The following is a 26,442-nucleotide window of genomic DNA, read 5'->3' as shown; positions in this document are numbered from 1 at the left end:
CTGGGAAATTCCCCCCACACTTTTTGGTAGCAGCTGCCAGTTAGCGAAGTTATACCTTCTCGCTTTGGTAGTTGTTGTTGGGAAGTGTGTGGGTCATTCATCTTTGCTCCTGTGGACGAACTACCTCCTCTCTCGAGGGGAATCCTTGACACACTGCTCTCTGAGCAGTGAAAAAAGGACAAATTAAACGAGAATAACAACATTTTATTATCTTTTTATTTTTCCTACTGCAGTGGCTTGATTATTTCTTGTGGGTAGGGCTGGGTTCCATGACGCCAGAGTACTGCAGGGAGAGGAGTGGTGGCACTCTCCAAGTGTGCATGACAGTTTGGCAAGCGGTCTTGGGCCAGCCAAACAGTCATGCGAACTTACCATGTTCTCCACACAGGCTGAATTACAACCTGGGTGGAGAACATGCTCAGGCTCACTATCTTCCTGTCTGAGGGTCGAACCAAGGCGCTCAGACCAATCACATTGCTGCATTGTAGCATTGTGATTGGCTGGGAGCCAGGGCCGGACTGGGAAGCGAAACCGGTCATGGCAAATAGCTCGGGCGTTCCTGGGGGAAGGCGTTGTGCTAGTGGAAGGAAAGCTTTGTGCCGCTTTTGTTGCTGGGGGCGGGTATAGCAGCAATGCTTCAAAACCAGCCCCTTTAACAAAAAGGCCCTGGACTGGACCTCCTCCTTCCTCACCGGGAGAACCCAGAGCGTCTGCCTCCCCCCCCTTCTGCTCCAAAGCCACCGAGATCATCTGCCACGTACACCAAGGATCATCCCTCAGCCCAACGTTGTTCAACGTATACATGGCACCGCTCGCCCACGTCGCCTGACCTAAACATCATCTCCTATGCTGACGACACCCAGCTGATCCTCTCGCTCACCAAGCACCCCCACACCGCCAAAACCAACCTCCACGAAGGAAGGCCGTGGCCCACTGGATGAGGAACAGCCGTCTGAAGCTGAACTCGGACAAGACGGAGGTCCTCATCCTCGGTTCCACCCCCTCAGCCTGGGACGACTCCTGGTGGCCGACGGCACTAGGAGCACCCCCTAAACCCACCGACCACGCAGGAAACCTGGGGGTCATCCTCGACCCCACACTCTCCATGATAAAACAGGTCAACGTCGTCTCCTCCTCCTGTATCAACACCCTCCGCATGCTCCGCAGGATCTTCAAGTGGATCCCCACCACAACTAGAAGGATGGTCACCCAGGCCCTCGTCAGCAGTAGACTGGACTACGGCAACGCACTCTACACAGGAGCCCTGGCCAAACTCCTGAAACGGCTCTGACACATCCAGAACGTCTCCGCACCCCTGATCCTCGACATCCCGCGCCGCAGCCCCATCACACCCCACATGAGAGACCTGCACTGGCTCCCCATCAACAAGGATAACCTTCAAGCTCCTCACCCACGCACACAAGGCACTCCACAACACTGGACCAGCGTACCTCAACAGCTGACTCAGCCTCTACACCCCATCCCGCCAGCTCCGCTCTGCAGACCGCGCCCTCACCACTGTCTGCCGCATCCGAAGAGTGTACGCCGGCAGCAGATCATTCTCCCACCTCGCCGTCAAGACGTGGATCACCCTTCCCATCCGCATACGGCAAACCGAAGACCTCCTAACCTTCAGGAGACTCCTCAAGGCCTGGCTCTTCGAACAGTAGCAGCGCCCCCCCCCCCACCCCCCAGGGCTTTGAGACCCTCACGGGTATGTAGTGCGCTTTACAAAAGCTATGATTGATTGATTGATTGATTGGTCTCACATACATCACACTATATTGGTAATGTGTGTAATGCATTTGGCACGTGGTGAGTATGATGAATGTTTGCTGACAAAATGTGTAAATTGCCAATATTCATTGCGGCTCTGCCTTTTTGTTTGTGGCATTGTTAATTTTGGTTGAGCATGTCTCAGTCACTGATTCTTGTGAACTATGGTAGTGGATGTCTTGTACACCACACCAAAACTATTTGTCACATGTCATACAGTAGCACTGACACCTTGAACATGATTTGTCCAATGTACACCTTTTCTTAATACTTTAAATATGTACATGTAATTTAATTGACCAAAACTCAATTATGACCTGAACAGGTATATATTTCTCCCTATCTATACATCACATATAATAAAAGACAATTCTTTCTTTCTTTCTGACACTTAGAAGTATATTTCAAAGCATATGTTTCTCATGTATAGCAGAATCTTTCAGCTTACTTTCATGGAAGACATTATTGGCCTAAGAAACCTAAACCCTTCCTTGAGGTTTCCGACATCAAAACGGCAATCCAGGCTCTAGTCATTTCCAGACTAGAACATGGATGTTCCACTCTCGCAGGGCTATCCAAGAACTCACTGGCCCCACTGAAAGCCTGCCTCAACACCGCCGCCAGACTCCTAACTGGCTCAAAGAAATTTTACTACATTTCTCCCCACCTCAAAACTCTGAACTGGCTTCCCCTAGAGGCCAGAATCCAATTCAAACCGACCTGCATTACTCACAAAGCTCTCTACTCCAATTCCCCTGCTTTTCTTGCCCATAAACTTGTGATATCAGGAGGAGTCAGAAACTCCTGATCTGCCAAAGACATATTGCTGCAACCAGCCTGCTTCTGCAAGAAAAAAACCTTCAACCGGGCCTTCTCTGGGGCCGCTCCAAGAATCTCGACTCCATCCCACCAGCCATTAGAAGACTTCCGTCCTTGGCACTCTTTAAAAAGGAAACTAAAACCTTCTTAATGAGCAAATACCTCGTCTGATGAGTATATCGCAATCTCCGTAGCGACTTGTTTTCACCCTCCGCCTTGACATCATCCACTGCTCTGCAAAGGATACCTAATACTGCAACCCTGGGCATCCCACCCAAGAGTTGAGACCGCAGGCCTTTTTCCATAAGTTTCTTCCTATTGCTATCTCTTTATCTTACTGTAGCCTGGACCTTAAACTGCGTGCTTTTCTTGTATAATGTTTAATGTATCCCCCATCTTACCTTAAACTGCGTACTTTCTTGTATAATGTATAATGCATCCCCCATCTTACCCAACTGTTCCCTCCCTTCCTAAAGCTTTGTATGCCACCCTCAAACCTGTAAAGCGCTCTGATACCCTCACGGGTCTGGTTCGCACTCTATGAAACCTTAAAATAAATAAATAAATGAAAGTGCTGTGCCGCTTGTTTTTCCCAATTTGTTTGTACTGTCACATAAAAATGAAAGAGGTCAGTCAATCAATCAGTGACACTTATAGAGCGCGCTACATACCCGTAGGGTCTCAAGGCGCTGGGGGTGGGGGGGGGGTGCCGTTACTGCTCGAACAGCCAGGTCTTCAGCTTCTTCCTGAAGGAGAGGTGGTCTTGGGTCAGGCGCAGGTCGGTCGGGAGGGAGTTCCAGGTCTTGGCGGGCAGGTAGGAGAAGGACCTTCCTCCTGTAGTCGCTCTTCGGATGCGGGGGACGGCGGCGAGGGCGTGGTTGGCTGATCGGAGGTGGCGTTTGGGAGCGTCGAAGTTGACTCGGCTGTTGAGGTAGCTCGGGCCTTGGTCGTGTAGGGCTTTGTGTGCGTGGGTGAGGAGGCGGAAGTTGATTCTTTTGTTGACGGGGAGCCAGTGAAGGTCTCTCAGATGTCCGGAGATGTGGCTGGTTCGTGGGATGTCGAGGATGAGTCTGGCTGAGGCGTTCTGGATCCGCTGGAGTCTCTTCTGGAGCTTGGCGGTGGTGCCGGCGTAGAGGGCGTTGCCGTAGTCCAGTCGGCTGGTGACGAGGGCCTGGGTGACGGTCTTCCTGGTCTCGGTGGGGATCCACCAGAAGATCTTCCGTAGCATGCGTAGGATGTTGAAGCACGCCGAGGAGACGTTGTTGGCTTGCCTGGTCATGGAGAGGGAGGAGTCCAGGATGAAGCCCAGGTTGCGTGCATGGTCTGTCGGTTTGGGTGCGGTGCCCAGGGCGGGGGGCCACCAGGAGTCGTCCCAGGCGGAGGGCGAGGAGCCCAGGATGAGGAAGAGGTGGTTGTAAATATTCTGTGATAATTCGCCAAGTATACCTTGGTAATATACAAAGCTGCAGATGAGTACCACAGGTAAGGGGCCTCTCCCCTTTCGTTAAATCATTCCTGAAATGGAGCTGCAGGAGCTGTTATTGATGGTGAACATTGCTTGTCAAGTCCTGTAAGCTTGTCACAGAGGCATGAATATGTCAGAGAAGCGAATAGAACTATGGTGGCCATCTCGTAGTGTTAAATTATTGTGGCAAAACATATGTTAAGCACTTAAAGTGGGTTTGGGGACATAGCGGAGGTATGAAGTCTTGGCACCGCTCTTTCTTGCCTCCCGCTCTATGGACTGCTGCTTTGGCGGCTCCTGCAACATGCTACCTTGACCTATGGACACCGGATCGGACACTACTGCCCCCGCTGCCTTGAAATTTTGCTCATGGACAGTATGGCTATGACTTTGAAACCGACTGCCCTCCTGGCTTTCTGGCTCTTTTCCCCCTCTAGTTACCCTCCGCAAAATTTGCTCTTGTTGCTTTTGGAATGTGCTCCTCGACTTTCTGACTTGGACTCTTATGCTCTCGCCATTTTGTGACTTTCTTCTTTGACTACCCTGTCCCTGATCCGCCACCTTAATGATCTTTGACCTCTTCCTCTGTCCCAGCTGGGCGCCCTTTCTATCATCTCTCCTGTACTCCATCGCTCCTCGTTGTCGATCTTGTTCATACCTCTTGTCCCTCGCCCGTTTTGTTTCACTTTCACCTTCCTCTCCTTATTTTGCCTTCCTTTCTTTCTGTTCTCCGCCCTCTTCCTTCCCCTGCCCCTTAGATTGCTAAGGTGTGATTACTGTAAAAATGTAAACCTGAGTGAATTTACTATTTGTATATATATAACTCTAACCACTAGTATATGTAGTAGACCTTTGTATTTACTACCATTCCTATGTGATTTTAGAGTATATCCGTTTGTATCTCTTCCTTGAGTGACTTTACAACTTGTACATTTGCAATTTTTTCGGTTTGTATCTATTATTGTGACTCATGTAATCCAAAGTCCTTATGTAACGCAACTGGTTCTTTTGTAAAGTGCTCTGACACCTTCGGGTAATGTTCGTGCTATAAAAAATCGCATTAAATAAAAAACAAAAAATGTATATATATACTTGCGACCATAACAAATTTCGGAGAAACTCCTCATTTTTAAAGCCCAAGATTCTACCTCTGTTTCATTATCAGTCAATGGGAAACAAAAATAAAGCAAGATTTTGTTCATGTTCTCTCTGTCCCGAAGTGTTGACGTATGTGTCTAGAAAGCACCACTTCCATCCTTGCTAGTGAGCCCTCAACAGACACACTTTAGCACTATTCAATGTCCCATTTGGCTTCACTCCTCCAACCACTCTCCCAAACAAGAAAACGGACACTGTAACCCTTCTGTCCTTTTCCCTAAGCACCCGGGCTCCAGATAAAGCCTCAAGCGAAAGAAAGGAGAGCTCTGCGCATCCATGCATCTATCCATGTCCTTGCAAGAACGAATGGCGGCTCAATAGCGGCTGGGCAGGTACTTCCTGCGCGGATGGGCGGTATTCCGAGGTGTTTACTTCCGGAGCGTCAAGCGCCTTTTCAAGGGCGGGCTTTATTTTCTGTAGCCAATCGCGAGCTTGATGGCACTTGTACAACCAACCAATCTTCCCAAGCTCAGTTGCTCCTCCTGTCAAGCAGCACGAACTGGTGTTTGATTGGTTCTCATGCCTGATGGTTCGAGGTCGGCCCTCGGACTCTCAGAAACATGGCCGGTGAAGGGCGTTCGAGGAGCCGGTAGTGTCTTGGTTAAGACAGCGGTTAATTGGAAAGGAGAGGATGCCCTATTTGTATTTAAACATTTCAGACTTGAGGATGCTGGGCCGGTGTCTTGTCCCGGCCGCCCGCCGGTGTGGACTCGGTCTTCCGCCTCACCCTCCATGGCGGCGGGTGTGCCAGCATACGAGCCCGGCCTCTGACTCCAGGGCCCGCCAGGGGCGAGTCCACCCGGCCGGGAGACCTGCAAGCACTGCCCCCAGCCTGGCCCCTCCGTTCCTGGGCCCCGGCCTCCCCGTGCACAGCCAGAGCCGGGCCCTGGGGACGGCGGCCTGTCTGCGGGCCCCCTCGGGGCCTGCGGGCGGCGGCAGCGGGGGCCTGCTGGGCTGGTACGAGAGCGTGGCCGACACCGCCCCGGTGCACCTGGCAGAAAGCCTGCTGCTCTCTCTGCAGGAAGCCACCGGCCTGCCATGGTGGGCAAACATCGTCTGTGCCACCGTGCTGCTGCGGACAGCGGTCACCCTGCCCCTGGCCGTCTATCAGATGCACATTATCGCCAAGGTGGGTTTCAGTGTTGCATTCTAGCTTTTGCAAGGGCTTACTCGAAACCATTGCATCAGGGCCCAGTGCAAGAGGCACCTGGTGCTGAAAGAATTTCACAAATCAAATCGGAAACAAAAATATATATGTTGCATAGTTAGAATATTGTGATCGTGTGGATGCTGCATTTATGTTTGACCAGCCTTCTGTGGGAACAGGTACCTGTGGTAAGCAGGATGGTATTTCGTCTGTCTTCTTGTGAGAGGTTGCAATGCTGTGCTGCCACATTAAAGAGCTTTAATCGACCTACAGACCTGAATGTTCTACTTTGTAACAATACATGTACATTTAGCGGGCAGTGCAACATAAGATGAAATACAGGGTTGTCTTTCTTTCCGTAGCTCCTTTAGGTACTGCTCTGTTGGCAGGATCGAATTGGAAATTAAAATGGACCTGGGTACCAAAATAAAAGTGGCCCCCATTAGTTAATTAGATAGCTAAAGATTGTCCCATTTTTGCAGATTGAGGCTCTTTTGAACTTAACACATTTTGTGTAAGTATTTTTCAATGTATGGAAGGCATGATTTGAGTTTGCTTCAGGCAATGTAAACACTGGCCTACACATAGGGATCAACCTATTCAATTTATTTCCAACCAATAATTCCTTGCTGACCGGTTTAAAACCCAGCGCTGGTTTGGGGTTCTCTTCAGGACACAGACAGTAGGAACATAGGTTTATAGTAATGTCCTATGACTGGATTCATCTTTACCGTATTCTTTTTCTTAGGTTTTTTTATTTTTTAGTTGAGGCACGGTGCATATAGATCAATCATGTCTCCTTTGAAATATTTTGGTGGTTATTTGCAGTGCAAGCCTTCAATTTTTTTTTTCAGGACGGATGGTCTTTCAGTCTTCATTTTCAAACATTTTTATTAATGTCAAACTTATTCCTTCTGCTGTTCACACCTACCCTAACAACAGCAAGAATAGCCGACAAATGTTAAAGGCAAATATAGGATCCCTATGTAAGGCCTTAAACGAAAGGAAAAGGCTATTTTGAGTCTCCTACGTTATAGGTCAATAAAGTAGGAGCTTATATAGGAGCTTATTAAGGGCATTTAACCTTGTACCCCTTTGGTTGCTTTCAAATTCAGAACTGATACATTGAATGTTACATGTGTGCTATGTACTTTTTTTGTAGTGCATATTAATTCATTGTCTCAATGCATGTATGTTTATTTAATTTGTGTTATGTAATAAGACACTGTATTTGTAATATGAAGAGGTTGTTCCTCTCTCATTGACAGTTTACGCAAAATGGAATAAATGATTTGTTATGCACATTGAAGAATTAAAGGGGGATCATGGTAATTAGGTTGTGTGATTACAATTGAAATCATTGTGTTGTTTAAACAGCCAGCACTGGCGTTTCTTTGTAATGTTGATGTTGTAGTGGCCTAGCCTTGCTGAGGTTAAATAGGCCCAACACCTAGTAAGCTATTGAACTTTCTGAAAGTGGCATTTTCAGAATTGCAATTTAAAATCCATGTTCCGCATAAGTTTGGATTTTAAATTGTGATTCCGGAGACACAAGACTAAAAGGGCATATCTCTTCCCAATTAGAAATGACACTTAAAAAATGTAATACGGCAATCTCGGTGTTATCCTATGGGAGAGATAGGCATTGCAGTAGTTAAAAAGGACTTTGAGGGTTGTATTTACTACCAGGACATGTAAAGCTTAAAAGTACATGTCCTGTCTTTTAAATACATTGCACCCTGCCCTCTGGATTGTTCAGTGCCTACCTTAGGGGTATCATATGTATAAAAAGGGAAGGTTTGGGCCTGGTAAAAGGATTATTTTGCCAGGTCGACATGGCAGTGCAGACTGTACTCATAGACTCCTGTAGTGGCAGGCCTGAGCCATGGTTAGATGGGCAACTTAAGTGGATGGCATGATCAATGCTGCAGGCCTACTAGTAGCAATTAATTTACAGACCTTGGGCACGTGCACTTAACTAGGAGCTTAAAAGTAAATTATATATAGCACCTCAGTGACTTGTGCAACCAAAACAGTGTGCAATCTCATTTCCCCACTGATTTTATGCATTCCCACACATCTTGAATGTATGGTCATGCATAATAAGAGCATGACCACCCATTCAAGATCAGAGTGATTACAAAGTACTTTGAAGTGTGTTGCTATTCTTTGTAGCTATACGTGATGTGGGGTTATTGAGATAAAAAGCTTGCTAACACCCTCACAATATCAGCAATGATATATATATATATATATAATATATGCGTTTTAGCTCTAGCTGCATGAGTAAAGCCACGGAAATGTTTGGCATGCAAATAACCCAGCAAACATCATCTAACAAATAAGGTTCCATCAACATTCAAAAAGTATATATCTTTAATATGTAAAAGCCTCTCACCTTAGTACATCAGATTATAATTCTGCATTGAAAGACATTTTATGTATGAAAAGGGATGGTTTTTAAACATGAACTTAGAAACATTTCTTCCTCCACTCCACCACCTTCACCACAATGCTGTTGGTGATCTAAGAGAGAGACAGTTGTCGGTACTGGATCCATTTGGGTACTGAAATATGCTTCACAGATAGGAGTCGATGTGAGTCTGCTTGAAGAGACATTGGAGTCCTCGCTGTAGGGATGAGGCGTGGGGAGAAAGCTGCTTCACTTCTGTTGTCTGCCACCCATTGTTGTGGCTCTGAGACAGCGTAGCCTGTCCTCTGGCTGGAGGGCTGCTTCATAGATGAGTGGGGAACAACACACACAACATGGCGCAGTCATTGGTTTTATTGTGGTAAATGCATTTACAATAGCGGCAACCGTGTGCCACTGAAATTTCACGGAAAATTGCATTTTGCTAAATATCTAAAAGTTGGGGGTGTGGGGTATATGAAGGTGTTCAAAGAAGGTAAGCAGAGCAGCGTCTAATCACGTGAAGTGCAATAACTATAAAGAAAGGAGGATCAAAATAGCGTCTTGCACTTCCTGGAATACTCGTACACTTTCTGTGGGCTCCCGACAATACCAAGTGGAGCAATGTAGGACCAGCACAAACACTGTTCTGTTCCTCAAGCGATCTATTGCCCAGGCTCTGTGGAGGAATTGCTGTGCTGAATCTGTGGTGAATGCATTATTTTATTTATAAAGTTTTATATAGCGCGAACTTTATCCCGAAGGATATCGGAGCACTTTACAATACTTTTTATAACAACAGTTGAACCGCATTGTAACAGTTAGGAACATATTCAAAACAAAAAGTGAGACAGCAAATCACCGAGGGCGCATGCATCAGGTGCAACCACTCACAACAGCTGTGACGATCTTGTGGTAAAACGTAGTCACCTAGGCTTCTCCTACTCAGACCATGTGGATGGAACAAACTACAGTGTATTTTTGTAATTAGACGTTCAGCACCGAAAGTGACTAGTTGTGCTCACCATCATGTATCATTTGCAACGTTATAACCACTCTGTCGAGCAGACCTTCGTAGAAGATGTTACAATATTCAACTTTCATTCAGAATTTGGGTTACTCCTTTTTTAAGTCCTTTGTCTCGAGTTAAAGATTCGTAAAGCGTGGTGCTACATTGACTCCACAAAAAACTCTGAGAACTCATAGAACTATCTTCTCAAAAAAGTGATTACCTGCTTTTATCAAACAAGCACAGCTAATGGTCTGATTCACAGAGCTTCCAAACACTCCCTCCACCAGTGTGAACAAAATGTGAAACCCTAACAAACGTTTGCTGCTGCCTCTGTGTATGATGTGAAGTTTAGTCTCCCCAGTCAACAAGCATTGGCATAGCCAATAGGTCTCTCTTTTGGGACCTTATAAGTATTTAGGTATGCAGCACAATATCCTTGGTGCAACATCAACTGTTGCATGGCTAATCACTTATAAGGTCCCAAAGGTGAGACCTATTGGCTATGCCAATGCTTGTTTCCATTTTGTACCCTTCCCCCCTACTCACAGAGAAGCAGATAGCTGGCTATTAATGGGCTAAGGGTGGGTTGAAAGGTCAAATCTATGAAGTCATCAAGGTGACAGGATGTACAATGCCAGCCCCTTATCTGGCCCATATTTTGGTGAATATATGTGCATAGGTTTGCGCATGCTCTGTCCTATCCTACATAAGCAATTCCCTCTTTTCCAAAAGTTCCCTTATTGCCACACTTTGTAAGGTCCCAGGCCCAAAGTGTTTCACGCCCGGGGGCGCAGCACCCCCGTTCTGAGGCACTTGTAGGAAGGAGTTGCCTCTTGTTTCTCCCCTGCAGGAACACTCGTGTCCGGTCCAGTGTGGACTATCCTTTTGAGGAGCCCACTCCATTAAAATCCAATCAAACTGTGAAGCGAAGACACACAAGTAAATAATGGAGTAATGCAAAGCTCGACAGAAGATTCCATGCACTTCAGAACGTATAAATCTCCGCAGTGGATTGCTAATATTTTATTTAAAATGTATTCCCGCCCACTGAAGAAAAAAAAGAGCGGAGGGAGATGATGTTTTGAGCACTGGAAAAATGCTAATGTGTAATGGTGACTGTCAGGGGGGACATTCATAATAAGGGATGAAGTTGTTGGGGAATCCATATCTAATTACCAGTAATGAATGAGGGAGCTTATGTTACAACAGGCTGTGAGTTTGTTATGGAAATAAGGCAATCCCATTAGGTAGGATCCTTAATTAAACAAACTGCGCACGGCGCCGGAAGTCACGGCACGAGGCGGGCAGCAGGGGCGCGCACTGTAGACCCAGGACATGGCATCTTCTAGAGTGGATGCCGAACACCGCCTGCTCCTCTGCCCTTCTTATCCAGCTAAGAAGGACTTTTTTTTTTTGCATGTGTCTCGCTCTTACTTTCGTAGTACGACACGCTGCATTTGCAGTAAGAGACTCTCCTTTTGCGTCAATCTGACATTGCTGAGAACAGGGATAGGCTACCTTTTGACTCAAACATACAAGTGAAAGCATTTTCAATGAGCTGATCACATTAAGGTGAATGCAAAGTGAGCACTTTTTGGAGAGAGACATAAGTTTGAAAAGCGCCCCCCTGTGAAGTCTGTTGATGCATTTTGTTATGGGATGAATAAAAGAGAGAACAAGCGCGCGCCTCGCGCTGAAAGTAAAAAAAAAAAACATGCAGGCTGCAGCAGGTGAAAGAGGCTGAGTGGTGCACCCGCGAGTGGTGCGCTCACGCTGAGGAGAGCAGTGTGCACTTTTTGAAAGCACATACTCGTGCTTGTGGCCCGCCGCTGCGCACTCCCGCAAGCCGTATGCCGCCACATGCATGAGTATGTGCTTTCAAAAAGAGCTGTATGACGGCTAAAGGTCTCCTATGCAGTGTGCAATGCATGCGCACTGCGTAGGCGAGACCAAAACATTAGTATTGGGTCCATTATTCAAGTGTTCACTATGACCAGAGAATTTCCACCTATTACTATTGCATATTGTATCCACCACAAGTTCATCACAACAGGCATTTGTTTAAAAGAATTTCACAGGGAGTTTTGTGGAGAATGTCACTGTGACAGTCATCCATTAGACCATAGTAAAACATTGTTAGTGGCAGAGGGAGTGGGAAAGGGTCACGGTCCTCTCTGGCTTGCTGCTAGCTTCTGAAGCTGTCTGTGTGCCTATGATGCTGGGCTTGCTGGTAATCTTTGCAGAGGAAATTCCATGCATTTAAAATTGAAATGTAGTGTGTTTTTAAGAGCAGTCAAGTTGCTTCAATTTTAGAAATCAAATGATTTTGTAGTACAGTATTACATTATTGCAATTCGTGAGCATGTGAAAACCATTCTGTTGGTTCCATTTAATCACCAGGCATGGAGATGTAGTCTCAGGTGTGCAATGCTGCCCTGTTGCTGAGACAGGAAGTCTCCCAAAGAGGCCGACAGAGCAGAGGATAAAAGCTCAGGCTCAGCAGGTGGGAGTACCACTCTATCCTGGGCCAATCTAGAGCTATCAGGATGAGAGGAGCTTGGTTCCCTCCTTGCCTTCAGAACTCTGGCAGGAAACAGCAGTGATAAAAATGCATATAGGAGACCGCAGTCCCACTGCCAGCTCAATGCATCTCCCAGAGGTACTTGAGGCATGTTTTCAGCTATAGCAAAAAGATATCACCAGGGTAAAGGCACCTTGAACCATCCATGGGTGCAGATGCCTTTGATTGGTGTCAGATGCTGTCTGCTGAGCTTGTCCACCCAGGTGTTTATGGACCCCACCAAATGATTGTCTGTCGTGGAGATCTCATAGAAATCTAGCCGCTGCCGGTACCTCAGCACTAGTACCCACAATCCTACAGCATCTTGCTTGCTGCACTGTCACAAATTACATTGTCCGTCAGGACCTGGTTTTAATTGTCTTTGATATATGAGCAAAAGGCTTTCACTGCCACATCCCAGAGACAATGTAACTATCACTACTGTTAACTTTTGATACTGTAGGGGTTTGCCGAGCTGCCTGGGTAAGGAAATGCACAAACTCACTCACTCTGATGATTAGATCATGTTCACAAGAAAGAAGGGAAATTTGAAGGATTTACTTGATTCATAAAATTGAAAGCCCTGAAGAAGCGAGAAACCTGCGAAACATGTTGGCTTGGCTGTGGAAGTCATGTATTTAAATGGAAAACTTCTAATAATGGTTAAAATGAAGAACGTATAATATATAATATTTTTACAACTGCTTGTTCCTGAAAGGAAAAAAAACACTTACTTTTTTGCACATAGCTTTTTCAATTATTATTTTTTTTGTTTTGGAAAAGGACCCACATGTTTGCTATATTTTTACTATTTTATCAGTTTTCTTCAGGGGAAAAGACAAACACTAGGTAATTCCCAACATGTGGGGAAAAGAGGATATACATTTGATCTGGATGCCTTTTTTGGGTGGAAAAAATCATGAATCCCTAGCTTGAAAAAGCATTTACAATGCAACGGTCTCGCCTTTGCAAAAGTTAGAGCTATTGGCATTGTAAATGACAACATTTTTATTTATGTTTTGGTTTTGAAAACAGATAAATAAATGGCATTTTCATTTACAATGCCAATAGCTTAATCTCTCGCAAATGCATTTACGCACCCCCCCCCCAAACACACAGCCCCACACACACAGAGCCACACACACAGGGGCTCCCCATTACGCGGCACAGCTGAGGCTCTGACGCAAGCAGCACATCTGCTTGTAGGATTTATACTATGGTGTAAAGTGGTGGCAAACGCGTGTGACATTTTGTATTCTTCTACGCTCCCAAACGCCAGCTTCGATCGACCGGCCACGCCCTCGCCACAGTCCCCCGCATCCGAAGAGCCACCACAGGGGGGAAGGTCCTTCTCCTACCTCGCCGCCAAGACCTGGAACTCCCTCCCGACCCACCTCCGCCTGACCCAGGACCACCTCGCCTTCAGGAAGCAGCTCAAGACCTGGCTGTTCGAGCAGTAGCGGACCCCCCCCCAGCGCCTTGAGACCCCCGGGTGAGTAGTGCGCTATATAAATGCTTTTATTGATTGATTGTAAGTTGCAAGAGGATGGGCGCGAGAATGATGTGATCTGGGTCAACAGCAGCTACTGAAAATGGGATATTTTATTTTTTTGGTGTATACATGTAATGAAGCAGATGTGGCTCTAAAGCCATGGCATACTTTTTCAGTTCACCCTCCAAGCCCCAAAACGATGGTGATGGCCATCTGATTGTTAATAATGCAATCACCACCATCACGCCTCCACTTCCACCCATGACGCAACACAAGCAGCTGGTACTGAAGGAGGACCAATACATCAGAGTTACCCCCCCACCATGCAGGTACCACAAACACTCACCTATGGTGGAGATGAAGGTGGTGTTGAAGGAATCGCCGGAGAAGCGGAAGAGCAGGCAGGTCTTGCCCACCCTGAACCACCGATGAGCAGCAGTTTGAACAGCAGGTCATACATCTTCTTCGCCATTGGGGAGGTGGCTGGGGGCTAAGGCCTGCCACCAGATGGGGGAGGGGGAAAGGGGGGCGGGAGACCTGTCACCGACAGGGGGGGGTGAAGCAAGCCTCTAACTGGGTTGGGGCGGGCGGGTATCTTGGCTCTACACAGGGTCCGCTCTGGGGGAGGTGGGGAGCCGGGCCTGTCACCTGGAGCGCACCTGTCACTGGGCGGGCGGAGGCTGTCATAGGCAGGGAGTGGGAAGCCGGGCCTCTCGGGAGGGAGGGCGGGAGCGCGGACTCTCACCCACAGGGGGCGCAGCAGTCTTCCTTTAAAAAAGTGTGCACCCGTTCCTTGTGATGGTTACCAGCTGGTAGCGGGCTCCTTCCTGGCAAGGGGAGGGTGGCAGAGACTGACCAAATGCCCACTCATGGCAGAGTGCCACTTTCGGAGCAACCCGTCTGCAGCTCTCTACTTCAAGGTGCCGAAATGAGAAGAGAACTGGGCACACATGCAGAACCCCCTGGAGAATGGGGTGAAGTAGGCTTATTCCTGGACCTGGAGGCGCCTTGAAGCCAAGGAAGTAGCCGCTGTTTCCGTATCGCCAGTGCAGCTGAGGTGATCACAGCCTCCGTTTCTCAATCTCTCTGGTTTCGAGTTGGTGTCAAGCCTGACCCAGGAGGGAAGCGCTGGGATCTGCTGAGAAGGCTAGCCCAGCTCTGGGATCGGAGTGCCCATGCGGCTCAGTGATCTCCAGGGCACTCGCCGCAGCTCTGCTCCACTCCTATCGGTGCCGAGAGCAGTTGGATGTAAGGCAGGTAGCTCGAGGAAGGGTCTAAAGCAGCCTCTTTCCAAGGTGTGAAGCTGATCTCGCTATTTGCTGATCTCACGTGAAGCTGATCAGGCACTCCCTGGTGCCTCAGCATGACGGTGTCTGTCAGCCCAGCTTCGGAAATCTCAGGCCACTTTTGAAGAGAAGGGAAAAAGGCAGGAGGCGGGTGTGTTCTGGAGAGAGGCAGTGCGTGGGGGCGAGGACAGAGGAGTCGTCTTACCCCTACGGGAGCCTGTGGTGTCCGTACAAAACCGCAGCAGCAGCCGTCAGAACTCTCCTCCGCGGCCCCTCAGATCACACTGTTGAACACGGGGAGCCGAGCCTCTCCCATTACTTTTTGTATGTTTGATTTTCCTGCACAATGCAGCCTCGTTAATTACAGAGACATGAAAACCAGCGTTACATTGACATGCAATGGGCAACCACTGGAATCGTGGTGATTATGTCTTCCAATCACCACTATCGGAAGCCATGCAGCGTTTTGTGTCACTACCACTGGAAACCTAAATGCACTTGGTAAGTTCATTTAACACAAGCATTTGCAATGCAATAGGTCTCGCATTTATGCATGTTAAAGCTATTGGCATTGTAAATAACAATGCCTTTTTATTTAGGTTTTAAAAACAAACGCATTGTTATTTGCAATGTCAATAGCTCAAACTCGTGTACATGCGAGACCTATTACATTGCAAACGCTTGCTAATAACATTTCGCAGAGGCAGTGGTTTGCGGAAAGGCAATATACATATGTGGGCCCCTTCTTTTAGCGTGCCCGGGCCGATATTTTTAATCCCAATCAGACCCTTGCGCCAACCTTGCAATTTATTTTGATTCTTTTGTACTGTACACTACACCTAAATAAACTAATACATATCTTGCATGGAAAAAAAATAGTTTAGGTCTAGGAGAACTTTCTTTGCCTGTTTCTTTTGGACTCTTAGACATTTTTCCTTTGCACCCCCAAACTCTGAATCCTAATAATTCCATAGCAGTCACGAGGAAAGACGAGATTGTGTGTTCCAAGCCTCTCGTTCGATGGTCTGAGTGACTAGAGCGAGGAGAGCTCTCTGGAGAGAATGACACAGCGCGTTACAAGCCTCTTTGTGGACCAACATAATCACATGGGCTGTACGACGTCACCGCATTGCAAGCCTCACTCTGGCTTATTCTCCAGCCAGTGGATGTTTGTTTAAAGGCAGGAGTGAACGGATGGAAGTCTGTGCTTATTAACGCAAGACGTCGCTGATTATAACGTCGGCGCCTGGGCGGTTGTTAGGACGAGGCTGAGGGTCGCCGGAGGAGTCGGTAAGGAGTGTGTGGGGGTCTGCTAGTTTGCTTTGAGGTGGCGCGAGGCTCCTTTATTATGCCACCCTGTGTTTTCGGTGCAGTACCCTAGTGTTGTGTGCCAAACTGTTGTGCAGTGTGTCCCCACAGCTTCTTGTGTTATGCTCAAGAATGCTTCAACAGTAACAAGTAACGCTGCCAGTAGCCGATGGGGCGAAAGTGAAACTGCATGTGGGAAGCAGGACAGGAGATGTGCACGTGGCTGTACGTGCGCGTCCACAGACCCCAATCGTGCCCCGGCCTGTACCACTTGGGAGGCAAGACAATCACAATATCTCTCGCTGGCGACAGCGCTTTCGCGCTGCAACGCCAGTCGAGACCTAAAAAGACCTAAAAAGGGCTTAGTACTTGTTGGGTGAAGGTGAGGTATTACTGTTGTGTGCACAGATGTGCTGTTCCATTATAGTTTAATATGAACAAGTGGCCCCAGACTTATTTAGAAAAACACAAAGGAAAATGATTTTTAAAATATGAGGTACTTAGCTGGTGAAATATTCAGCATATAGTAATTAATACATAACAAAAACATTCATCGATACGCACCATGAAAAGAAAACACCCACCGTTTTTTAGTAGAAATCTTTTTTTAAATATATTTTCAAAAAAAGCACAAGGAAGGTGAAGACATTACCATATGTATTCGAAATGGAAGGTTGCTCAGGGAAAAGGGGTGCAGAGAAAAAAGTGCTCGTGGGTGAAGTAAAATGAAAAAGATTTCAGAGTAATGGCTATTCAAAATAAAAATAGTTTCAACAATTTTAAATCGACACTGGTTATTAGTACAACATACACCAGTGTGGTTAGGCCTGTCCACAGTGCAATTTTAAATTTTTTATACATCTGGACACGCTCCTTCCTCGCCGGCCAAACTTAAGAATTAGACTCCCTCCCTCCCTTCCTCTCCGAAACCACAGAGAATAGATGCGGAGTACCCCAATGATCCTCCCTCAGCCCCACGCTCTACAACAGATGTTGAAGAGATGTCCGCCCTCGCAACCATTGTCAGAAAACACAGACTCCGCATAGTATCCTACGCCGACGACACCCAGCTCATCCTCAACAAGGAACCAGACATCACCAGGCACGACTTCCAGGAAGGAATGAAGGACCTCGCAACCTGGATGAGCAGCAGCTGCCTGAAGCTCAACTCAGAGAAAACGTAAGTCCTCATCCTCTGATCCAGCCCCTCCACGTGGGACGACACCTGGTGGCCCTCGGCATCACTCCCACAGACCACGCCTGCAACCTCGGTTTAATACTCTACTCCTCCCTCACCATGAACCGACAGATCAACGCCATATCCTCCACATGCTTCAACACCCTCCGCATGACCTTCCAAGGGATCCCCCTGAATCCAAGAAGACGGTCACCCACGCACTCATCACCAGCAGACTGGACTACGGGAATGCCCTCTATGCTGGAATCAACAACTCCAGATCGCCGCAGCCAGACTCGTCCTCCTCATCCCACAACAAGACCACATCACCTAGCACCTGCAAGACCTCCACTGGCTCCCCATGAGAAACGTTCGCTCCGCTGACCTAGCTTTGGCCCGAAATCCCCCGCATCCACAGAGCCAGAATGCAAGGCAGATCCTTCTCCTAATTCAGAGGAAACCCCACATTGCCAGAATTCAGGAAGACCCTCAAGACCTGGCTTTTTGAATGACCGAGCTGCCCTACCCCACCTCCATGCTTTGAGACCCTCACAGGTGAGTAGTGCGCTCTAAAAAAAATCCCTGATTAATTGATTCACTTTTTACTCTGTTTTCATAGTCCCTCTGGTTTTCTGCCAAATGTGTTTTCTGTCTAAATATAAAGTCCTTTTAAAAGTAACAAGGGTATGGTATTCATTTTATCTTAGAACTTTATCCCTCGCAGGATATATATATAGGTTCTAGCACCTGTCCGAAGAATTCCTTACAAATATTGTAATGGCCTTGTGGAACTTGCCAACTTGATTGGGGGGTCAGGCTAATACGCATATATTTCAGATACTGAGTAAAGCCCTGACTTGCACTTGGAAAATATTTGTGTCTTTTAGGTTGGTGGGTAGTAGCTTGACCTTCTCATTTAATTTTAAATCCGAAGAAGGAAGATCTTCATCAAGTTCTTCTATCAGTGGTGGGAGTAATACCAATGGGTCCTTGAGTGAAATTATTATATCACCTGTAAATACTAATATATTTTTGTTTGCAGCTGCACAACTGATATCCCAGCTCTATCCTGTGGCTCTTATTTTAATTGCCAATTCCTCACTTGCCAGCTCACACAAGAGGGACAGTAATGGGAAAACTTCATGTTTTGCCCCTCGAACACTGTTAAGGTTTCCAAGAATGTCTTATTAAACATAACGCTTGTGTTTGGGGATTTAGAGTTAGCCATTAAACTGTCTATTTATATTCCCTCTCTCGTTGAAATCTCAACATTGCGTGCCTATGAACGTGTAGCTCATCCTGTCATAGGCTTTCTTTGCATCCAGTAAGACCATATTTGCCATCCTCTTTTAGTTACCTTTTTGAGAACATGATCCAGCCTCCTTATATTGTCAAAGTTTGAGGCTGTAAGAATATCCTCCAAACTGTTTGTCACCATCTCATAAACATTTCTGTTTAGTTATGTGATGGGTCTATAAAATGAACACACTGTCTCGTTTTTCCTTGTTTGTGAACCACCATATTGACCACTTCGGATATCGTGAGTGCAACTCTCCTCAATTTCTTAAGTTCCTGTACAGTTCTTTCACATGGGCAACGGTATCTTAGCAGAGGTGTTATAATATTTTACGGGGAATCTGGCATAGCTGGAAGCTTATATTTATATATATATATATATATATATATATATATTCACTGAAAAAACCATAGGTTATACACCATATATAGTTAGGAATTAGCATTTAAAAAACCTTATTTTACTCACACAAAACCATTGAAATTCCATATATAGTTAGTTGCACTAACTATATATCGCGCACCCGCAATCCACTGCTGATCATGTCACATATTACATCATTCATGACATGGTCAGTGACATCACTGATGACATCACTGATGACATCTCAAATGACATCTCAAATGACATCTCAAATGACATCACTGATGACATCTCAAATGACATCACTGATGAGATCACTGATGACATCATCCAGTGACTGTGTGTTTCTGTAAAGTTTAAATATGTTTTACATATTGAAGAATGAGTAGATGTATAAGTGTCTGGACGAAGGATTTAGTAGGTGCATGACTGAATGTATGAGTGAGTGATTAAATGTGTCTCACTGAGTGCATGGGTTAGTGAGTAAACTGTCTTAATTTGTGCATCATTATGTCTGTTGTTCTGTAAACTGCTGCATGTGTTGATCAGTAGCTATATGATTAACTATATGGGTTATTGATTGATTGTCCAAGTATTTGTATAGGAGACTGAGTGTGTGTGTGGCTGGCTGGGAGGTGTGTGACTGTGCAGATCAATGTGTACTTGTATCAATGATTGTATAAGAAAGTAAATATGTGTTAGTATATGTTTGAAAATGTAAGGTGCTCTATGTTTAACTGTATAGACAAGAAAATGGAAGTGTGATTGATTCTTTACAGGACTGACTAGGTGTGTGAGTAACTCCATGGATGAGTGGCAGAGTGTAAGTGTCTGTATAGGTGTATGAGTGCATATGATAGTGTTGTAAAGATGAGTGATTGTATATATGAATGATTGTATGGGTGAATGAGTGAATGTGTGTGTAGACGTAGGAATCAGTGAGTACGTATGTAGTAACTAGTATTGGTGTGTCAATGGTTTCAAAAATTATACTCTGTATTTAACACTGGGTGAAACAGAGGTTATATTAAAACGTGAGGAGATGCATTGTATTGTCACATGAATGATATCATCAGTGATGTGGTCATTGATGTCAAATGAGATGTCATCAGTGATCTCATCAGTGATGTCATTTGAGATGTCATCAGTGATGTCATCAGTGATGTCACTGACCATGTCATGAATGATGTAATATGTGACATGATCAGCAGTGGATTGCGGGTGCGCGATATATAGTTAGTGCAACTAACTATATATGGAATTTCAATGGTTTTGTGTGAGTAAAATAAGGTTTTTTAAATGCTAATTCCTAACTATATATGGTGTATAACCTATGGTTTTTTCAGTGAATTTTCAAGGTTTTGTAAATGCTAATTCCTAACTATATATGGTCTATAACCTATGGTTTTTTCAGTGAATTTCAATGGTTTTTTAATAGCAAATATCATAAGCTGTCGAATGTCAAGTACGTGGTAAGTGAAAACATTTTCGTGTTTATGCACACGGATCTGCTTTGAATGGTGCCCCCCCCCCCTCATTTCTATTAGGAGTACTCTCTCTTTGCAGATAGTGAAAGGTAGTTAACGCAGGCCTTTGCCCCCGTTGTAATCCGTCGTGCCTGCTTCTCTCTCCATTTGATTGATTGTTATCCAAGTATTTACTGTTTTAGAATTAGTTCTCTTTGGTTCATTCTCTATTTACAAACAAACACAGAGTCGCAATACTCTGTTTAGTCTTTGCAGATAACGAAAAATCGTGTAAAAAAAAAAGAAAAGGAATCGAGCAAAATCAGTAGGCCACTAATGGGATCTCTTTTTGACCTCGCTAAAATAGAAACATTAGGAACAACCCCTCATGACAAATACAAAACTAGTGAGATGAACTGAACTCCACACAATGATGGCTGCAAAACAGCTCGGCTCCGCCACCCACCCCGCCCAAAATAACGATAAAGAGCGGCTGCCATGATTGGTTGCGGAATGGCCACAACGGAGCTACGAAATGGTGCTGCTCTCATGCTAACCCCAGCTTCGGTCTGAAACATCCAGAAACACTGTAGACTACCAATTCGATCAGTTCCGGTAGCGCCCCAATGTAACCCGGTAGAGAAGAACTAGCCCTCCCCTCTTTGACTGATGGTTCTTGTTGCCTGTCCTTTCTGATGTCATTTAACAGAACTATTTAGCCTGCTGAAAGGGGTTGTGTTTCGACCGCTGGTTGGTGGAGACATTTTGACTATATTCTGGACCTGCGTTGTCGCGTAATGCGTCATATGACGCGCCGCGTTAGCGCATCCGGAAGTCATCCGGGGCGCGCAGCGCGTAACGTAAGCATAACAAGTCATGTGACTTGTTAATAAAACTTTTCATTGGTTCATTTTACTTTTCTTATTCTAATGATGAAAGCCTTGGTCATATCACCTAAAAATTACGCTTTTAATTACTTCCGAACATTATTTTCTCTTAAATATATGTTATAATGTTCCAGGCTAATGTACTTTCCCGGAAATTTTACAACTGTCCTGCAAGTAAAATATATTCTTTTTTCGAGAAAAAGAGCGTTTCTTCGTCCCATGACGGAGCCGTTGAGCAAAAGAGGGTCGACCTGCTGTCTTAGTCGCCGATACGCCTGAATATGAGATTCTTATCGATCACTTTATGTTGCAGGAATAGAAAACACAACAGCCCTTGACCATTTATCTTTACTGCGTTCCTTCGTATTATACCTTTTACCCTTCATGTAATTGGTCTGCTTTATTTCACTTGCCTTTTAATGATTCTAAAACAGTGACTATTATTAAAAACTTTACCAATGTATACACTACTACCATGTTTTCTTTTAAAAACCTTTATTGTGAAAATTTCATTATACAAATACGAGCCTATAACCACGTGGGCCTGCCACGGAGCAAACTGTAATCGTATATGATGAATAGACATTTACACTGTAGAGGAACGTAACGGGCGGGCCATTAGGTTGCAAAAACTAAGGTGTCTAACAGTTACGGAATCGGTGGACGTACATTTTATAATTAAAATACGACAGGGCCAGTTACAATAAAATTATCTAGATATACATTTGCGGGCAAGTACCATGGGTGACGTTAATTCGAATTTTCAACAGTACAGTAATCAATAACACATCAGAACTTAATATCAATAGGGATGTCGAAATATTCAATCAATTCTCGTCCCCGCCCGCCATATGCTTCAAAACTGCATACGTATCTCGTGATTTCAAGGTTCTGCAACCAGTACACAACAAGGAGTTACGAGTCCCATTTATTCCGGCGCCATTTTGGGCGAGGACGGGCAGGTCCAGGATATAGTCAAAATGTCTCTACCAACCATCGACTATGATGATGTTCATATGCTGTATTTATTAGAGTAACACTCATCTGCCCACATGAAATTAATTTACCACAATCTAAACATGTCATTTTAATCTTTCCAAAGTTCTTCTAAATATTTGGGACCGTTTCCCTTGCCTCTGAAGCTCTCAGTGCCACTTCTTTGATGAATGTACTAGCAGGTCAGGGGTTCTCCTCCAAATCTCTCTTTTATGCAGCACTATAATTAATTGGTGCCACCTCTCCATATGACGATGCATGGTATAGTTACCACAACTATATATTTTTTCGGTTCCTCTGGAGAGTTCATCGTGGCAGATGAAGCGTGTAACATACCGGGCATTTACCTTTTTTTGCATGTACAGGAAAGGAAAAAAAAATCGAGCGTTCGAGTTCTTAGGTGTCCCAGGGCCATTTTAGTGGACCAGGCCCAAATCCAAAGAACAGCTATCTCACAGGCTAATGGGGCGACCCACGCCGAGTTTCAGCATTGTAGGATGACCACACAAGTACAGCAACTTGCTAGACATCACCTCGGTGCCATCCGGATCTCGGCGCCCCACTGCAGATGAAGTGCCTCTCAACTATGAAACCACCACGGTGACATCCGGATCTTGGCGCGTTGTGCTGCCTTCGGCCTATTCGCACATCGGTCCGCTACTGACGCCATCTCACAGGCTAATGGGGTGACCCACGCCGAGTTTCAGCATTGTAGGATGACCACACCAACTTGCTAGACATCACCTCGGTGCCATCCGAATCTTGGCATCTCAACGCCTAGTGGTATCTTCCATACAGAAAATATTGTTACGCTACCTTTGGCCCCATTCGCACATCGGTCCGCAACTTAGACATCACCTCGGTGCCATCCGGATCTTGGCATCTCAGCGCCTTGTGGTGTATTCTCTTCAGAAAATATTGTTGAGCTGCCTTTGGCCCCATTCGCACATCCGTCCGCAACTTACACATCACCTCGGTGCCATCCGAATCTTGGCATCTCAGCGCCTTGTGGTGTCTTCTACTCCGAAAATATAGTAGAAAATATTGTTGCGCTGCCTTTGGCCCCATTCACACATCAGTCCGCTACTGACACCATCTCACAGGCCAACAGGGCGCCCCACGCCGACTTTTACCATTGTACGATGGCCACACCAGTGCCACAACTTGCTAGACACCACCTCGGTGCCATCCGGATCTTGGCATCTCAGCGCCTTGTGGTGTCTTCAAATCAGAAAATATTGTTGCGCTGCCTTTGGCCCCATTCGCACATCGGTCCGCTACTGACGCCATCTCACAGGCCAACGGGGCGCCCCACGCCGACTTTCAACATTGTAGGATGGCCACAGAAGTGCGACAACTTACTAGACACCACCTCGGTGCCATCCGGATCTTGGCGCGTTGTGCTGCCTTCGACCTATTCGCACATCGGTCCGCTACTGACGCAAACTCACAGGCCAACGGGGCGCCCCACGCCGACTTTCAGCATTGTAGGATGGCCACACCAGTGCGGCAACTTACTAGACACCACCTCGGTGCCATCCGGATCTTGGCGCGTTGTGCTGCCTTCGGCCTATTCGCACATCGGTCCGCTACTGACGCAAACTCACAGGCCAACGGGGCGCCCCACGCCGACTTTCAGCATTGTTGGATGGCCACACCAGTGCGACAACTTACTAGACACCACCTCGGTGCCATCCGGATCTTGGCGCGTTGTGCTGCCTTCGGCCTATTCGCACATCGGTCCGCTACTGACGCAAACTCACAGGCCAACGGGGCGCCCCACGCCGACTTTCAGCATTGTAGGATGGCCACACCAGTGCTGCAACTTGCTGGACACCACCTCGGTGCCATCCAGATCTTGGCGCGTTGTGTTGCCTTCGGCCTATTCGCACATCGGTCCGCTACTGACGCCGCCTCACGTGCCAACGTATTTTCTCCTAATTTTACACCCTATGCCGCATAACAGGTCATGTGACTTGTTTATAAAACTTTTCATTGGTTCATTTTACTTTTGGTTTCGTAATGATGGAAGGCTTGATCATGTGACCTAAAAACAACACTTTTCATAGGATGAAAACTTTTTTTTTTTCCCCAAACGATGAAAGCCCCACCTTGTTTCTGGATGTTTCAGACTGAAGCTGGCGTCAGCATGAAAGCACCACCATCTCGTAGCTCAGTCGTGGTCATTCCGCGAGCAATCATGGCAGCCGCTCCCCACCAGAAGCCTGCAGGAGTCGGAGCCCCCAAAACTTTTGATGAATTCTCAAGGCGGAGGGGACGCTTTCGAGAATGAGGTCCAAGACCTAGCAGACAAGCGTCCGATTTCCAAGGTGTCCCAGGGCCATTTCAGTGGACCAGGCCCAAAAAGGAAACAGCCTGCCGCCATTTTGAGAGTCCTGTGACAGCCGCCTATCGCTGCACCGCAAGAGTGGGCGCAACTCAGCTGAATTGCGGCTTTTGACACAGTGGACCAAAAACGGACGGAATGGCAACTGAAACGGTAAAGGGGCGCCCCACTACAACAGATGACACTCCACCTGGAGAGGCCCGTTCACGCCGCCTCCCCCGGGGCGCTCCACGCCGTTATTCGGAGCAGCATTGTAGGATACCAAAACCAGTGCGGCAACTTACTGGACATCACCTTGGTGCCATCGTTCTGCTGCCTTGGAACTATTCGCGCAACATTTTGCTACTGATGACCCACCCCCCGCGACGCCCCATGCCGTTATTTGCTGGGTGGCAACTTACTAGACATCACTTTCGTGTCATCTAGATTTCAACGCGTTCTGCTGCCTTGGAACTATTCGCACAACAGTTTGCTACTGATGACCCACCCCCCGCGACGCCCCACGCCGGAAATCTGGACGTTGTGCTGCGTTGGGACTATTCGCACAGCCGACCGCTACTTCGTTGTTTTTCCCTAAAAATGTTTATATGTTATTACTATTTTTGTTTTCTTGTATATATTTATAAATTATTAAAGTTTTATAATCTTACTACTTTGTCGGAGTGCTATATATTTTTAATGTGACACATAATTGTAAAAACTTTGATGTACAAACAGTCATCCCTGGAATCTTCCGCTTCAGGCTCGGTCCCCTCCCCAATCACAATACAGGATGGTTTTCAGATAATAGCAACGCTTCTGCTGTGACGAATCTCATCGAGTGTGGGCCTTGATCTACTATAACTCCTTTGAAGAGGGGTGATTCTTTACAGCTGTGGCCATAAACTACATCTGCAGGGCTAGCTGATACCCTAGGACCAGCCTGGACAATCGGACACAGAGGAAAAGGAGTGTCAGAGGGTGCGGTAGTGAATAGGGCGAAAGGGAGGTGTCGGGCGGGCACAGGGTGTGATTCTCAGGGAACAGCAGCGCAGATGGGGGAGGTTTATTACCCATGCATAAGACAGAGAGCGGGGGTGACCACTGCCTGGGGGAGATGTTTGCGAGGGTGGGGAGCCATGCTAAGGATCGACAGCGTGCACAGAGTGGGTCTGGTCAAGGCATCTAAAATGGCTGCCGTGCACGACAAAAGTGTGGCATTTGAAAAAAGACAAGATGGCGCAGACAATGTTTTTCAACACTTCCTGATTTCCTTCGAATCGAACGTTAACAGACGTTGGGGCATATTACCAAAGTTAAGCGATATTTATCCCTAACGATGCTTAGCAACGATTTTTTTACCGTCAGAAATTATCGCAGATAAACCTTGCTATTATCAAGGTTTATCGGAAATACGATAAAAAACGACCGCAATGCATTAATATCGCTGAAAACTCAGCGATATTCATGCATTACCGAGCTAATGCTCTTAGCCAT

General features: G+C 46.3%; 1 protein-coding gene across 2 annotated transcripts in view; it reads left to right on the top strand.

Annotated features, from left to right (window-relative positions):
• The first annotated feature begins 5,746 nt into the window (after positions 1-5,746).
• COX18 (cytochrome c oxidase assembly factor COX18) overlaps positions 5,747-26,442 on the top strand; it is a 38,272-nt gene continuing 17,576 nt past the window's right edge. The window contains exon 1 of one of the 2 annotated variants that reach the window (XM_078674476.1): positions 5,747-6,347. In XM_078674476.1, the coding sequence (XP_078530602.1) occupies positions 5,850-6,347 (498 nt within the window). In that variant the 5' untranslated portion in view covers positions 5,747-5,849. The remainder of the gene's footprint in view (positions 6,348-26,442) is intronic. The other variant, XM_078674477.1, reaches the window with a different exon arrangement.

Source organism: Lissotriton helveticus, chromosome 2_1 (genome assembly GCF_964261635.1).
Source record: "Lissotriton helveticus chromosome 2_1, aLisHel1.1, whole genome shotgun sequence".
Lineage (NCBI taxonomy): Eukaryota > Metazoa > Chordata > Amphibia > Caudata > Salamandridae > Lissotriton > Lissotriton helveticus.
Note: the sequence above shows the minus strand (reverse complement) of the source record. Positions and strands in the feature narration are given on the sequence as shown.